Source organism: Nerophis lumbriciformis, linkage group LG24 (genome assembly GCF_033978685.3).
Source record: "Nerophis lumbriciformis linkage group LG24, RoL_Nlum_v2.1, whole genome shotgun sequence".
Classification (NCBI taxonomy): Eukaryota; Metazoa; Chordata; class Actinopteri; order Syngnathiformes; family Syngnathidae; genus Nerophis; species Nerophis lumbriciformis.
The window spans coordinates 28,798,399-28,812,803 of record NC_084571.2 but is presented as its reverse complement, the minus strand read 5'-3'; the positions used below and the strand labels follow the sequence as shown (position 1 = coordinate 28,812,803).

At 37.9% G+C, this 14,405-nt stretch overlaps 1 protein-coding gene across 1 annotated transcript; it reads left to right on the top strand.

Annotated features, from left to right (window-relative positions):
- The first annotated feature begins 2,037 nt into the window (after nt 1-2,037).
- rpl19 (ribosomal protein L19) lies at nt 2,038-14,316 on the top strand. Its single transcript, XM_061981913.2, has 6 exons — nt 2,038-2,095; nt 2,433-2,539; nt 13,545-13,667; nt 13,746-13,866; nt 13,933-14,043; nt 14,129-14,316. The coding sequence occupies exons 1-6, from the start codon at nt 2,091-2,093 to the stop codon at nt 14,250-14,252; spliced, it is 591 nt and encodes a 196-aa protein (XP_061837897.1). The 5' UTR covers nt 2,038-2,090; the 3' UTR covers nt 14,253-14,316.
- The last annotated feature ends 89 nt before the right edge of the window (nt 14,317-14,405 follow it).

The following is a 14,405-nucleotide window of genomic DNA, read 5'->3' as shown; positions in this document are numbered from 1 at the left end:
AGTAACTAAATAAGTGCGGGGGGAAAAATCAGTGTATACAAATTCATTGTGTAAAAATTCAGTGCAAAAAATACAGTGTATACAAATTCTGTATTTTAAAATTCAATGTAGAACAATTCAGAGTCATTGACCGGGCTAACATGCTAAGTAAGCATTACATTAGTGTGAAATAAGTGCTGAAAAAAAAATCAGTGTATACAAATTCATTGTGTAAAAATTCAGTTAAAAAAAATAATCAGTGTTTTAAAATTATGTGTATGAAAATTCAGTCTGAATAATTCCGTTTTTTAAAAATAAGTGTATAAAAATTCAGAGGTGGAAAAAATCGGTGTATATAAATTATTGTGTAAAAATCCAGTGTAATGAAATTCAGTGTTTTAAAATTAAATGTATAAAAATTATGTGTTTTAAAATTCAATGTAGAACAATTCAGAGTAACTGAATAAGTGTGGGGGGAAAAAATCAGTGTACCGGTATACAAATTCATTGTGTAAAAATTCAGTGGAAAAAAATACAGTGTATAAAAATTCTGTGTTTTAAAATTCAATGTAGAACAATTCAGAGTATCTAAATAAGTGCGGGGAAAAAATTAGTATATACAAAATCATTGTGTAAAAATTCAGTCTAAAAAAAAAAATAAGTGTTTTAAAATGATGTGTATGAAAATTCAGTCTGAAAAATTCCGTTTTAAAAAAATTTTTGTATGAAAATTCAGAGGGGAAAAAAATCAGTGTATATAAATTATTGTGTAAAAATCCAGTCTAATAAAATGCAGTGTTTTAAAATTAAGTGTATAAAAATTCAGTCTGAAAAATTCAGTTTAAAAAAAAATAAGTGTATAAAAATTCAGAGGGGAATAACATCTGTGTATATAAATTATTGTGTAAAAATCCAGTCTAGAAAAATTCAGTGTATAAAAATTCAGAGGGGAAAAAAATCAGTGTATATACATTATTGTGTAAAAATCCAGTCTAATAAAATTCAGTGTTTTAAAATTAAGTGTATAAAAATTCAGTCTGAAAAATTCAGTTTAAAAAAAATAAGTGTATAAAACTTCAGAGGGGAATAAAATCTGTGTATATAAATTATTGTGTAAAAATCCAGTCTAGAAAAATTCAGTGTTTTAAAATTAAGTGTATAAAAATTCAGTTTAAAAAAAAAAAGTGTATAAAAATTCAGTGTGGAATAAAATCTGTGTATATAAATTATTGTGTAAAAATCCAGTCCAGAAGAATTCAGTGTTTTAAAATTAAGTGTATAAAAATTCAGAGGGGAAAACAATTTAGTGTATATAAATTATTGTGTAAAAATCCGGTCTAGAAATATTCACTGTTTTAAAATTAAGTGTATAAAAAAAAAGTGTTTGTTGCTTCGAAAGTCAATAATTACTTCCGGTAAATTAAAACTGAAGCAATCAATCCTGTCTCACAACCAGCTAATAATGTGAGTTTTGAAGCAACGAATATTTATGCAGTGAAGGTTTCTGCACATATTTTTTTTTTACACCGAATTTTTAAACTGCGTACACACTGAATTTCAAAACAGTATTTAAAAAAAATTATTTTTAAAAACACATATTTTGCTCACAATCTTTATTCCAATGAAATTATCAGCATAATTGTATGTAAAAAAAAAATAAAAAATCAGTTCACAAAATGTAAATGCAAAATAGTAAAAAAAAACATTCCGTAATAAAGACACAAATTAACGTCCATTTGATGAACTGTGTAAAATCACTAAGTATTTGCATTCAATATCTGGCTTACATGTTTGCCCTCTAGCGGTAAAAAAGCAGACTGCATCTCTTTGTCACCAGTAATGCATCGCGACGGATCTGGTCGATACCATTACGCTAAGAAGGGGAGGGCCTCAAAGATAGTAAACTAAAAACACACAACATACCCAAAATAAATGAATGTATCCACCTGGATGATAAATTCTACAAAATATTGTGTTCATGGCATCAATAAAAGCAAACGTTCTTCAAGTTTTAATGAAGTTTTTCTCGTGAGCCAAGATGGACTCTCCTCCATATTGGTATCTTCCCGCCTGTGGCACGAGCCTTTCCTTTTCCCGTTGAAGAAGCAGCCATGAGGTAGGACCGCCGTCGATAGCGGAGCAAAAAGCACTAATTTAACTGCCCAAATACTCATTTCACACGTCAAAATCCTCCAATTGAACGGTAAAGTGCGGCGCTCCGTTATTACCGAGTGCCGGCTTTCTTCCAAAATCCGGCAATGACTTTGTAACGCAGCGTCACGTCACACGATGTAGCCCAGCTAGCCGCCATGTTGTCACCCCGGCTAGCGAGTTAGCCGCTAAACATGTGGGGGGGGGGGGGCTCTTATAATTAAACAGCTACATGTCAAGTTATTATTGTTTATCTTCAGATAGGCACTATGTAACTAAACGTTTATTTTGTGTGTTGCAAGCATGCTCAGGCTCCAGAAGAGGCTGGCCTCCAGCGTGTTGCGCTGCGGCAAGAAGAAAGTCTGGTTGGACCCCAATGAGACCAACGAGATCGCCAATGCTAACTCTCGTAAGTTGGCCAAGGCAATTTAACTTGATTTAATTATGCTGATAAGTATATTACATGGGTGTCAAACTCATTTTAGATGGGGGGGCCACATGGAGCAAAATCTACCCCCAAGTGGGCCGCATTGATAAAATCGTGGCACGATAACTTAAAAATAAAGACGACTTCAGATTGTTTTCTTTTTTTTAAAAATAGAACAAGCACATTCTGAAATTGTACAAATCATAATGTTGTTGGGTTTTTTTACACTTACATGCTCGCGACCCCTAAAGGCAGTGGTTCTCAACCTTTTTTCAGTGATGTACCCCCTGTAAAAAAGGTTTTAATTCAAGTACCCCCTAATCAAAGCAAAGCATTTTTGGTTGAAAAAAAGAGATAAAGAAGTAAAATACAGCACTATGTCGTCAGTTTCTGATTTAGTAAATTGTATAACAGTGGCCTAGTGGTTAGAGTGTCCGTCCTGAGATCGGTAGGTTGGGAGTTCAAATCCCGGCCGAGTCATACCAAAGACTATAAAAATGGGACCCATTACCTCCCTGCTTGGCACTCAGCATCAAGGGTTGGAATTGGGGGTTAAATCACCAAAATGATTCCCGGGCGCAGCCACCGCTGCTGCCCACTGCTCCCCTCACCTCCCAGGGGGTGATCAAGGGTGATGGGTCAAATGCAGAGAATAATTTCGCCACACCTAGTGTGTGTGTGACAATCATTGGTACTTTAACTTTAACTTTTAACTTTAAAATATTGCTCATTTGTAGTGGTCTTTCTTGAACTATTTGGAAAAAAAGATATAAAAATAACTAAAAACTTGTTGAACAAGTGATTCAACTATAAATAAAGATTTCTACACATAGAAGTAATCATCAACTTAAAGTGCCCTCTTTGGGGATTGTAATAGAGACCCATCTGGATTCATGAACTTAATTCTAAACATTTCTTCACAAAAAAAGAAATCTTTAACATCAATATTTATGGAACATGTCCACAAAAAATCTAGCTGTCAACACTGAATATTGCATTGTTGCATTGTAATGAATGGAATAGCCTACTTGATTTGATGTTCAGTTTATGAACTTGCATTCATATTTTGTTGAAGTATTATTCAATAAATATATTTATAAAGGATTTTTGAATTGTTGCTATTTTTAGAATATTTTTTAAAAATCTCACGTACCCCTTGACATTACCTTCAAGTACCCCCAGGGGTACGTGTACCCCTGGGGGTACGCGTACCCCCATTTGAGAACCACTGCCTAAAGGGACAAGCGGTAGTAAATGGATGGATGGATGGATGTTGCGGTTCATATTATTATATCTTTATTTGTCATTACTTATATTTGCTGAGTACCGTATTTTTCGGACTATAAGTCACTTTTTTGTTTCATAGTTTGGCCGGGGGTGCGACTTTTACTCAGGAGCGACTTATGTGTGAAATTATTAACACATTACCGTAAAATATCAAATATTATTTAGCTCATTCGTGTAAGAGACTAGACCAATGGTTCTTAACCTTGTTGGAGGTACCGAACCCCACCAGTTTCATATGCGCATTCACCGAACCCTTCTTTAGTGAAATTTTTTTTTTCAAATTCAAGGCAAAGTTATGTTTTTGGTAACACTTTAGTATGGGGAACATATTCTAAGTAACAAAGACTTAATTTAGAGTTATTTGGTTAGGGTTAGAGGGTTAGGGCCAGGCTTAGAGGGTTAGGGTTATAATTAGGCCATGCCAAATAAGGCATTAATAAGTACTTAATGACTAGTTAAGAGCCAATATGTCACTAATTTGCATGTTAATAAGCAACTAATTAATGGTGAATATGTTCCCCATACTAAAGTATTACCATGTTTTTTTACTGGTGCACAAACTGAACCGTGCATGAACATCACCTTGTTCAAAGAACAAAACCAACACAGTGCATAAACTCACAACAAATTACACACCTGCAAATCAGTGTGACTTCTGCTGTTGTCATATCCGTAATACGCCGATGGGGAGAAGTTTTTATTTACACAATGAGTCTGGTGTGTTTCGACCTCCACCAAACCCCTGAGCCCGACTCACCGAACCCCTAGGGTTCGATCGAACCCAGGTTAAGAACCACTGGACTAGACGTATAAGATTTAATATTATTTAGCGATTAGGAGTGACAGATTGTTTGGTGAACGTATTGCATGTTCTATATGTTATAGTTATTTGAATGACTCTTACTTGTAGCTGAGATAGGCTCCAGCGCCCCCCGCGACCCCAAAGGGAATAAGCGGTAGAAAATGGATGGATGGAACATACCAGGCACGTTCTCAGTTGGTTATTTATGCGTCATTAAACTTACACTTATTCAGCCTGTTGTTTACTATTCTTTATTTATTTTAAATTGCCTTTCAAATGTCTATTCTTGGTGTTGGGTTTTATCAAATACATTTCCCCCAAAAATGTGACTTATGCTTTTTTTCCTTCTTTATTATGCATTTTCGGCCAGTGCGACTTATACTCCGAAAAATACAGTATATCTTTATTTGTCGATATTTGTAGTTTCTGAATAAATTATGTGATAATAGATAGATAGTACTTTATTGATTCCTTCACTAAAGTACTGCTTTATAAAGCAATGTTTGCTTTATAAAGCAATGTTTTAGCTACTTCTAAATCACTAATCCTCGTCTCCATGGCAACAAATAAAGTTTCTTACAAGTACCATCCCTGCAGGACGAGGAATAGCTAAACATGCTTCACTACACACTGTAGCTCACAGACGTTATTTATGTTTTCTGAATAAATTATGTGATAATAGATAGATAGATAGTACTTTATTGATTCCTTCAATAAATTACTATCTATCAGTATAACGTATAAATAAAGACAAATAAAGATATACCGTATCTTTTGGAGTATAAGTCGCACCGGCCTGTTCATCAGTCAACTCAATGGTGTTTTCAATCCATCAAGATAAAAAAAATATCACAATCAAATTACAGGATGTTATTTATGTACCGTACTTTTCGGATTATAAATCGCACCGGCCGAAAATGCATAACAAAGAAGGAAAAAAACATATGTCACATTTTTGGGGGAAATTTATTTGATAAAATCCAACACCAAGAATAGACATTTGAAAGGCCATTTAAAATAAAGAATAGTGAACAACAGGCCGAATAAGTGTACGTTATATGACGCATAAATAACCAACTGAGAACGTATTTACAAATGGTTGATTTATATAGGCTAGTGAGGTAAAGTTTTGTACCTGACAAGTTTCGGCGTGACGTCATCTGTGACGTGTTATATGGATTGTTCCATCCCACCTGAAGTGGTGGGATGGCGGTCTCCCCTGGTGTGCGCCAGGGGTAGGGTGGGGCGCCCCGTCGTCTGGCTGTCTACCAAACGGCCGGGGGCAGCCCTGCAGGACTGTGTCCCAGGTGTGGGATAGTTGGTAGGCTCTTTCGTCCCTGTTGACAGTCTTATAACTTGTCAGGTACAAAACTTGACCTTACCAGCCTATATAAATCAACCATTTATAAATACACATTAGTAGGCTAAATGAACCTCTTCAACATACAACTGAGAATGTGCCTGGTATGTTAACGTAACATATTATGGTAAGAGTCATTCAAATAACTATAACATATAGAACATGCTATATGTTTACCAAACAATCTGTCACTCCTAATCGCTAAATCCCATGAAATCTTATACGTCTAGTCTCTTACGTGAATGAGCTAAATATTGATATTTTAAGGTAATGTGTTAATAATTTCACACATAAGTTGCTCCTGGGTATAAGTCGCACCCCCGGCCAAACTATGGGGAAAAAAACTGCGACTTATAGTCTGAAAAATACGGTATTCTATCTTTATTTGTCGTTATTGATATTTTCTGAATACATTGTGATAATCAGTCAACTCGTTGGTGTTCATTTTCAATCTATCAAGATAAAATAATATCACAATCAAATTACAGGATGTTATTTATGTAGTTTGATCATTTTCCTCGACTGATGTACTATTGATTGATTGAAACTTTTATTAGTAGATTGCACAGTACATATTCCGTACAATTGACCACTAAATGGTAACACCCGAATAAGTTTTTCAACTTAGTTTAAGTCGGGGTCTACGTTAATCAATTCATGGTACAAATATATACTATCAGCATAATCGTCATCACACAAGTTCATCATCAGAGTATATACATTGAATTATTTATAATCCGGGGGCTGGGATGTGGAGAGGGTTGGGGCGGGAGGGTTAGGTTTGGTTGATATCAGCACTTCAGTCATCAACAATTGTATCATCTGAGAAATGGACATTGAAACAGTGTCGGTCTGACTTGGTAGGATATGTACAGCGAGCAGTGAACATAATGAGCTCAACGCATAAGAACAAGTATGTACATTTGATTATTTACAATCCGGGGAGGTGGGATGTGGTGGTGGGGGGAGGGTGTTAGTCTAGGGTTGTAGTTGCCTGGTGGTGTTCTTTTACTGCGGTTTTGAAGGAGGATAGAGATGCATTAAATAAACCACACTATCATGTGGTTTATTTTGTACATATGTAGCATTATCTACAAAGAATTGCTATTGCGACATCCGTTGGACACATTTAGAACAGCAGTTTCTTTCATTCAAAAATTTCAGGGTAATTTTCGTACTTAGCAAACTCATCCCGCTGGCCGGATAAAACCTGTACGCAAGTCTGATCCGGCCCCCGAGTCGTACGTTTGACACCCCTGCTCTATTACTTACAAATTTAAAAGGACATGGATGTCCAAAAGTCATGGGGTATTTTAATACATTTGAGTAGAGACTATATTAAGCTCAAATTGAAAGTCTTCCCAGTCGATATTAGGAATTCAATGATGAAAATCTCACAGTACGTCGTCACGTTTTTTTGGGCTACAGTGCAATATTATTGCAGTAAGGTGTACAAATATGAATGGGCAATTAATGGAAAATAAGTGCTACTTATGTTACAGTAAATACAACCCTGATGCTGAAATACATACTGTCCTGAGAAACTTGATTGGAATGCCTCACAAACTGATGTTTGGCCTGGCTTACATCAAGTGACTGCTCGTGTTGCTTGTATTTCTGGACTAGTAGATAGGGTTGTACGGTATACCTGTATTAGTATAGTATAGCGATACTAATGAATTGTATTTGGTACTATACCGCCTCTGAAAATTAACCCGCCCCGCGCGCGTCGTGTCATTGCTGGTTTTACAAGCAGAGGAGTCGGTAGTGCACAATCACGGAGTACTTACTAGCAGACACAGTGTGTAGGCAGAAAAGGGAGAACGGACGCATTTTGGCTTAAAAATTGACAAAGGTGAAGCTATAACACTGAAACGCCCTCAGGAAGAGGAGCTTTCAGACATGGCTAGCTAGCGAGTGGCTAACGTCCATCCGCTGTCGGCAATGTTTTAGCTACTTCTAAATCACTAATCCTCGTCTCCATGGCAACAAATAAAGTACGTTTCTTACAAGTATCATCCCTGCAGGACGAGGAATAGCTAAACATGCTTCACTAGACACCGTAGCTCACCGACGTCAAAATGTAAACAAACGCCATTGGTGGATCGACACCTAACATCCACTGTAATGGTACCAAGTACAAGAGCGTATATAGTCAATACTACTATGATTACGTCTATTTTTTGGCATCACAACATCTTTCGTTTAAAAAAAATATATATACTATGTTTATAAACTGAGGAAATATGTCCCTGGACACATGAGGACTTTGAATATGACCAATGTATGATCCTGTAACTACTTTGTATCGGATTGATACCTAAATTTGTGGTATCATCCAAAACTAATGTAAAGCATCCAAACAGAAGAGTAAATGATTTCATTTTAACAGAAGTGTAGATAGAACATGTTAAAAGAGAAAGTAAGCAGATAATAACGGTAAATGAACAAGTAGATTAAGAATTAATTTTCTACCACTTGTCCTTAAAAAATTTGACAAAATAGTAGAATGGATAATGACACAATATGTTACTGCATATGTCAGCATACTAAATTAGGAGCCTTTGTTTGCTTACTTACCGTATTTTCCGCACTATAAGGCGCACCTAAAAACCACAAATTTTCTCAAAAGCTGACGGTGCGCTTTATATATGGATAAATATTAAGATTCATTTTCATAAAGTTTCGGTCTCGCAACTTCGGTAAACAGCCGCCATCTTTTTTCCCCGTAGAAGAAGCGCGCGGTGCATGCTGGGATATGTGACGTTTCATTTCCATTTGTGTGTTTATGTAAAGACCCCAAAATGGCTCCTATTAAGTGTGTTGTCTGTCTAATTATAAATAATGCAGACGAGGCGTGTTAACTGAGTTCTCAACGTTTACTCACAGCGTGCTCATAATAACCACATTCTAACTCCCAGCATACAACGCTTCTCAGGGCTACCGCGCATGCTCGTCACTATCGTTGCATGCTGGGTAGTGTAGTTGTTATATTTGCTAGCTCATAACATCACATTAAGAGACACGCTTACGCGCTTAATTCAATACTCGCCGTCATTCCGGGTGGATTGACAAAAGACCTCCAGCCGCTAGATATTGGTGTCAACAGGGCATTCGAAGCTAGACTGCTAACTGCGTGGGAACAGTGGATGACAGAAGGCGAACACACCTTCACTAAGACAGGGAGACAGCGCCAGACGACATTTTGGATCCCACATTCGCCCAACTTTTCAATTCGGACAACGAAGGAGAATAATTCGAGGGATTTATGAATGAAGAATAACTTCAGAAAGTGAGCGCTATGTTTATTTTGTGTGTTGTGACATTAACGTTCGAGCAACATTATGTTGCTATTGCTCTGCACTATTTTGAATTTTACTATGTTTGTGATTGCACATTTGCGTACATTTTGGGAGTGAACAGAGTTGTTAGAACGCTGGTTTTTAATATATTATTAAAGTTTGACTGACCTATTTGACTGTTTTTTTTGACATTCCTTTAGCGCAGTTAGATGCGGCTTACAACACCGGGTGGCTTATAGGTGGACAAAGTTTTGAAATATGCTGTTCATTGAAGGCGCGGCTTTTAACCCAGGGCGCCTTATGGTGCGGAAAATACGGTACTACTAAAAGACAAGTTGTCTTGTATGTTCACTATTTTATTTAATGACAAACTTGCAAGAAGAAACATATGTTTAATGTACTGTAAGATTTTTTTGTTAAAATAAAGCCAATAATGCAATTTTTTGTGGTCCCCTTTATTTAGAAAAGTATTGTAATAATTTTGGTGCTGGAACCAAAATATAGGTATCGGGACAACACTACTAGTAGATGATCGCCGTCTGGCAATATTGCAAACTGTATTACGTTTTCTACCTAATTTTCCTTGACTGCAAAGCCAAAATGCATTCAAATATTTTAACTCTGTGGGAGGATCTATTAGCTTTCTACTCTGCTCCTGTGTTTCACCGTAGTCAAAGTTAGGAGTTTCCTAAAATTGTAGCCTCAAGCATTAGCCGATACATTATTGATCTGATTTGATATCCGCACAAATCACACAGTGGCACTTAAGGCTTGACGATTATATGATCGTGGTCGTTGATCGTGATTAATTTGAGTTTGATCACATATTTCCTCGATAAAACATGGTGGAAATTTGTTAGAAGTTACCGCAGTAGTAAACAGTATGAAGCAACCATGCTTGGTATAATCCTGCACGGAACAATCCACCTTTATTGGCTGTGATCCTGTGTGTTTGTGTACGTTTGCATGAAAGTGTCTAAGCGCGACCACCTTGTTCCACCTCCGCAAAACTCAGTTTCCTCACCACGTAATGAATGTTCTTCCAGCTGTGCCTCTTCTCCCTACACAGCTGAAAGTGCTGCCCAGAAGAACACAATAAAGACATATGACTTACACCAGCATAGAAGTTAAAGCACAACATTTAAAAGGTGCAGGGACTTAATGTGAAGTGAATTATATTTTCATAGCTCTTTTCTCTAGCGACTCAAAGTGCTTTACATAATGAAACCCATTATTATCTAATTTACATTTTAACCAGTGTGGGTGGCACTGGGAGCATGACACAACCGTTGGAGCTCACCAGTAATCCTGCCCTGAACGCGGACTTGCAGGCACTCACAGAACGTCTGTGACTGTATTGGTCCTGACTGGAAGAATCAACACACCCACTAATTTAATCAGAAAAGGCATTTTTATATCTGAGTAATTTTGATCAGACTTTTTTTGTCTGCAAAGAGTCCACTCCTCTGATACAGCATGTACTCAAAAAAAAACTGTATACACTTAGTTCTTTTTGTTTGTGGATTATAAAAAAACATTTTGTTCCTGAAATAATCCTTAAACTTGTTTTGACTTGATTATATTTTACAATAGCTTGAATTCAAACTGCACTTTCATGTATTTTCATTCAATATGAAATACAGAACTCCACAATGTGGGTCACTGCTCACTGTTTGCCTAAGCACTGGTGAGAAGCATTGATGAATACAAATAATTTACCATTTGGAAGTGTTGGTTAGTAAATGTTAACTGGAAATAAAAGTCTATTGTATTCACTACACCAATTATAGTTTGTTTACTGAAGAATGTTTGTGGTGACAAGCAAGACAACAAAATAATTTTGACAAGAATAAAAAGTTATTTGTTTTAAGCAGCAAACCGTGCCCCTAAAACCAGATACAGGTTGTAGCGTGGGTTACCTGTACTGTTTCACTTCTCGTAGGCACAATTATAGATTTGAACAAAATGACAGTTGTCAGCTGTTGGCATATATTATCTCAAACCTGGTGGAAATGTCTTACAAGATACTGCAGGAGTAAACATTAGGGATGTGGTACTCTGTGTAATCCTGCACGGGACAATCCGCTTTAATAAAACAAATGTGATGATTGAGATTGGATGATATTTAAAAAATAATAGTGATAATATTTTGCCATATTGCCTAGCCCTAGTGGTACTTTACTTAATGCGCTGAATTGGCGCTCCTAACTAGGGCTGTAACAACTAATCCATTAAATCGATTATAAAAATAGTTGGCGATTAATTTAGTCATCGATTCGTTGGATCTATGCCAGTGGTTCTCAACCTTTTTTCAGTGATGTACCCCCTGTGAATTTTTTTTTAATTCAAGTACTCCCTAATCAGAGCAAAGCATTTTTGGTTGGAAAAAAAGAGATAAAGAAGTAAAATACAGCACTGTCATCACTTTCTGATTCATTAAATTGTATAACAGTGCAAAATATTGCTCATTTGTAGTGGTCTTTCTTGAATTATTTGAAAAAAAAGATAGGTTTTTATTTATATTTATAAAGGATTTTTGAATTGTTGCTATTTTTAGAATATTTAAAAAAAAATCTCACGTACCCCTTAGCATACCTTTAAGTACCCCCAATTGAGAACCACTGATCTATGCTATGCGCAGAGGCTACTTTTTTATTTTATTTTTTTATAAACTGCAACATGGGCTTCACGGTGGCAGAGGGGTTAGTGCATCTGCCTCACAATACGAAGGTCCTGAGTAGTCTTGGGTTCAATCCCGGGCTCGGGATCTTTCTGTGTGGAGTTTGCATGTTCTCCCTGTGACTGCGTGGGTTCCCTCCGGGTACTCCAGCTTCCTCCCACTTCCAAAGACATGCACCTGGGGATAAGTTGATTGGCAACACTAAATTGGCCCTAGTGTGTGGATGTGAGTGTGAATGTTGTCTGTCTATCTGTGTTGGCCCTGCGATGAGGTGGCGACTTGTCCAGGGTGTACCCCGCCTTCCGCCCGATTGTAGCTGAGATAGGCTCCAGCGCCCCCCGTGACCCCAAAAGGGAATAAGCGGTAGGAAATGGATGGATGGATAAACTGCAACATTTACAAACAGCTGAGAAACAATAATCAAAATAAGTATGGTGCCAGTATGCTGTTTTTTTTCCCAATAAAATACTGGAAAGGATAGAAATGTAGTTTGTCTCTTTTATCCGATTATTAATTGAAGTAATAGACAGATTCATCGATTATCAAATTAGTTGTTAGTTGCAGCCCTACTCCTAACTCAAAAATGTAATTTAATTGTGCCGTCTTGATCCCCCTAAAATAGCATCATTTTAAGATAACATGCCTTTTTAAAAGAAAACCAACATTTTAGGTAAATATTGTACAAAATAAGCAACTTAAGTAATTTTATGAATTGATGTGTAGTATTTGCTGGTGTCTTCTATGGGCTGCTTCACCGTAGTGGAACAATAGGAGTTGTTTTGGTTGTACACGGACGTCTTCCAGTGCCGGATTGCCGATGAGAGTTGACAGCAATGCCGCACAATTAATTGAATTTTAATCACAAACACAAATGGACCCTCTGAAGGTCCATTTTTGGCCCATGTGTTGAATAATGTAGTGATTCTCAAAGTGTGGACGCTGGCTCCGTCTAGTGGTATGCCAAAGAATCACTTGATTAAAATATTCAGTGTCACAGCGGTCAAAAATATGAATTATACTTGTTAAATATAACCTGCATTGTTTGTAATTAGAATCAGAATCAGCTTTATTGTCATTACGCAGGGTAACGAGATTGAGGCCATTCCATACAGTGCGATGTGTGCATGCTAGAAAAACAATGTGTAAAAATATAGAAGTGCAATGATTATAGGGTGAAATGAATATATACATGAAAAAAAAACAGGGTGGTTGGTGGAATGGTTTATTGCACTGAAGAGAAGGCAGTTATGAGGGACAATGGGGCAGTCCGTTCAGGATGGTTATGGCCCTGGGGAAGAAGCTGTTCTTTAGCCTGTTTGTTTTGGTTTTAATGCACCTGTAGCGCCTCCCAGAGGGCAGCAGGTGGAACAGGTCAGTTAATATTTAAGACTACTATGCTACTGTATTGAAATGTTGGTGATACTTGGAGAGCAGAATGTTTTCTGAGGTGGTACTCTGTGAACAAAGTTTGAGATATAAGGTATATGGAGGCTTACATCGAGTTATTTTCTGTTCTTCAGTAGAAAGCATCTCATCTTCCTCTCTGTGCTTCTCAGGCCAGCAGGTCCGCAAACTGGTCAAGGATGGTCTCATCATCCGCAAGCCCGTCACGGTGCACTCCAGGGCCCGCTGCCGCAAGAACACCCTGGCTCGTCGCAAGGGAAGACACACGGGCGTCGGTACGCTTGTCGTGTAACTAAACCAACATTGAAAGTGACCGCGACCATGCTGAGCTTTTTCCCACTGCTTGTGTCCAGGTAAGAGAAAGGGTACGGCCAACGCCCGTATGCCCGTGAAGCTGTGTTGGATGCGCCGTATGAGGATCCTGCGTCGCCTGCTGCGTCGCTACAGGGAGTCCAAGAAGATCGACAGGCACATGTAGGTCCATGGCTTTCAAGCGGCAGATTTAGAATAGAGGAAAACCGATGTGGGTGTTGTGTTTAGGTACCACAGCCTCTACCTGAAGGCCAAAGGTAACGTGTTCAAGAACAAGCGCATCCTCATGGAGCACATCCACAAGCTGAAGGCCGACAAAGCTCGCAAGAAGCTCCTGTCGTAAGTTTGAAGCCTGACTTCTGACGTTGCTGTCATGATCGCAAGGTGTTGGATTTTGACGGGTTTTGTCTCTGCGTCCCCTCAGTGACCAGGCTGAGGCTCGCCGCACCAAGACCAAGGAGGCCCGCAAGCGCCGAGAGGAACGCCTCCTGGCCAAGAAGGAGGAGATCATCAAGAACTTGTCCAAGGAGGAAGAGAGCAAAAAGTGATCGGTGCACAATGGCGTGTAGTGCCTGTGTGGAGTGCTGACAATAAAAGTGTACAGAAAGACAATGTGCCTCCTCTGCTCTTTTTATTCAACGTCAGCTGTCACTACTGTTTGTGGTTAGCTTGTCAGCTTCAGTGAGGAATGTCTGTCTTAT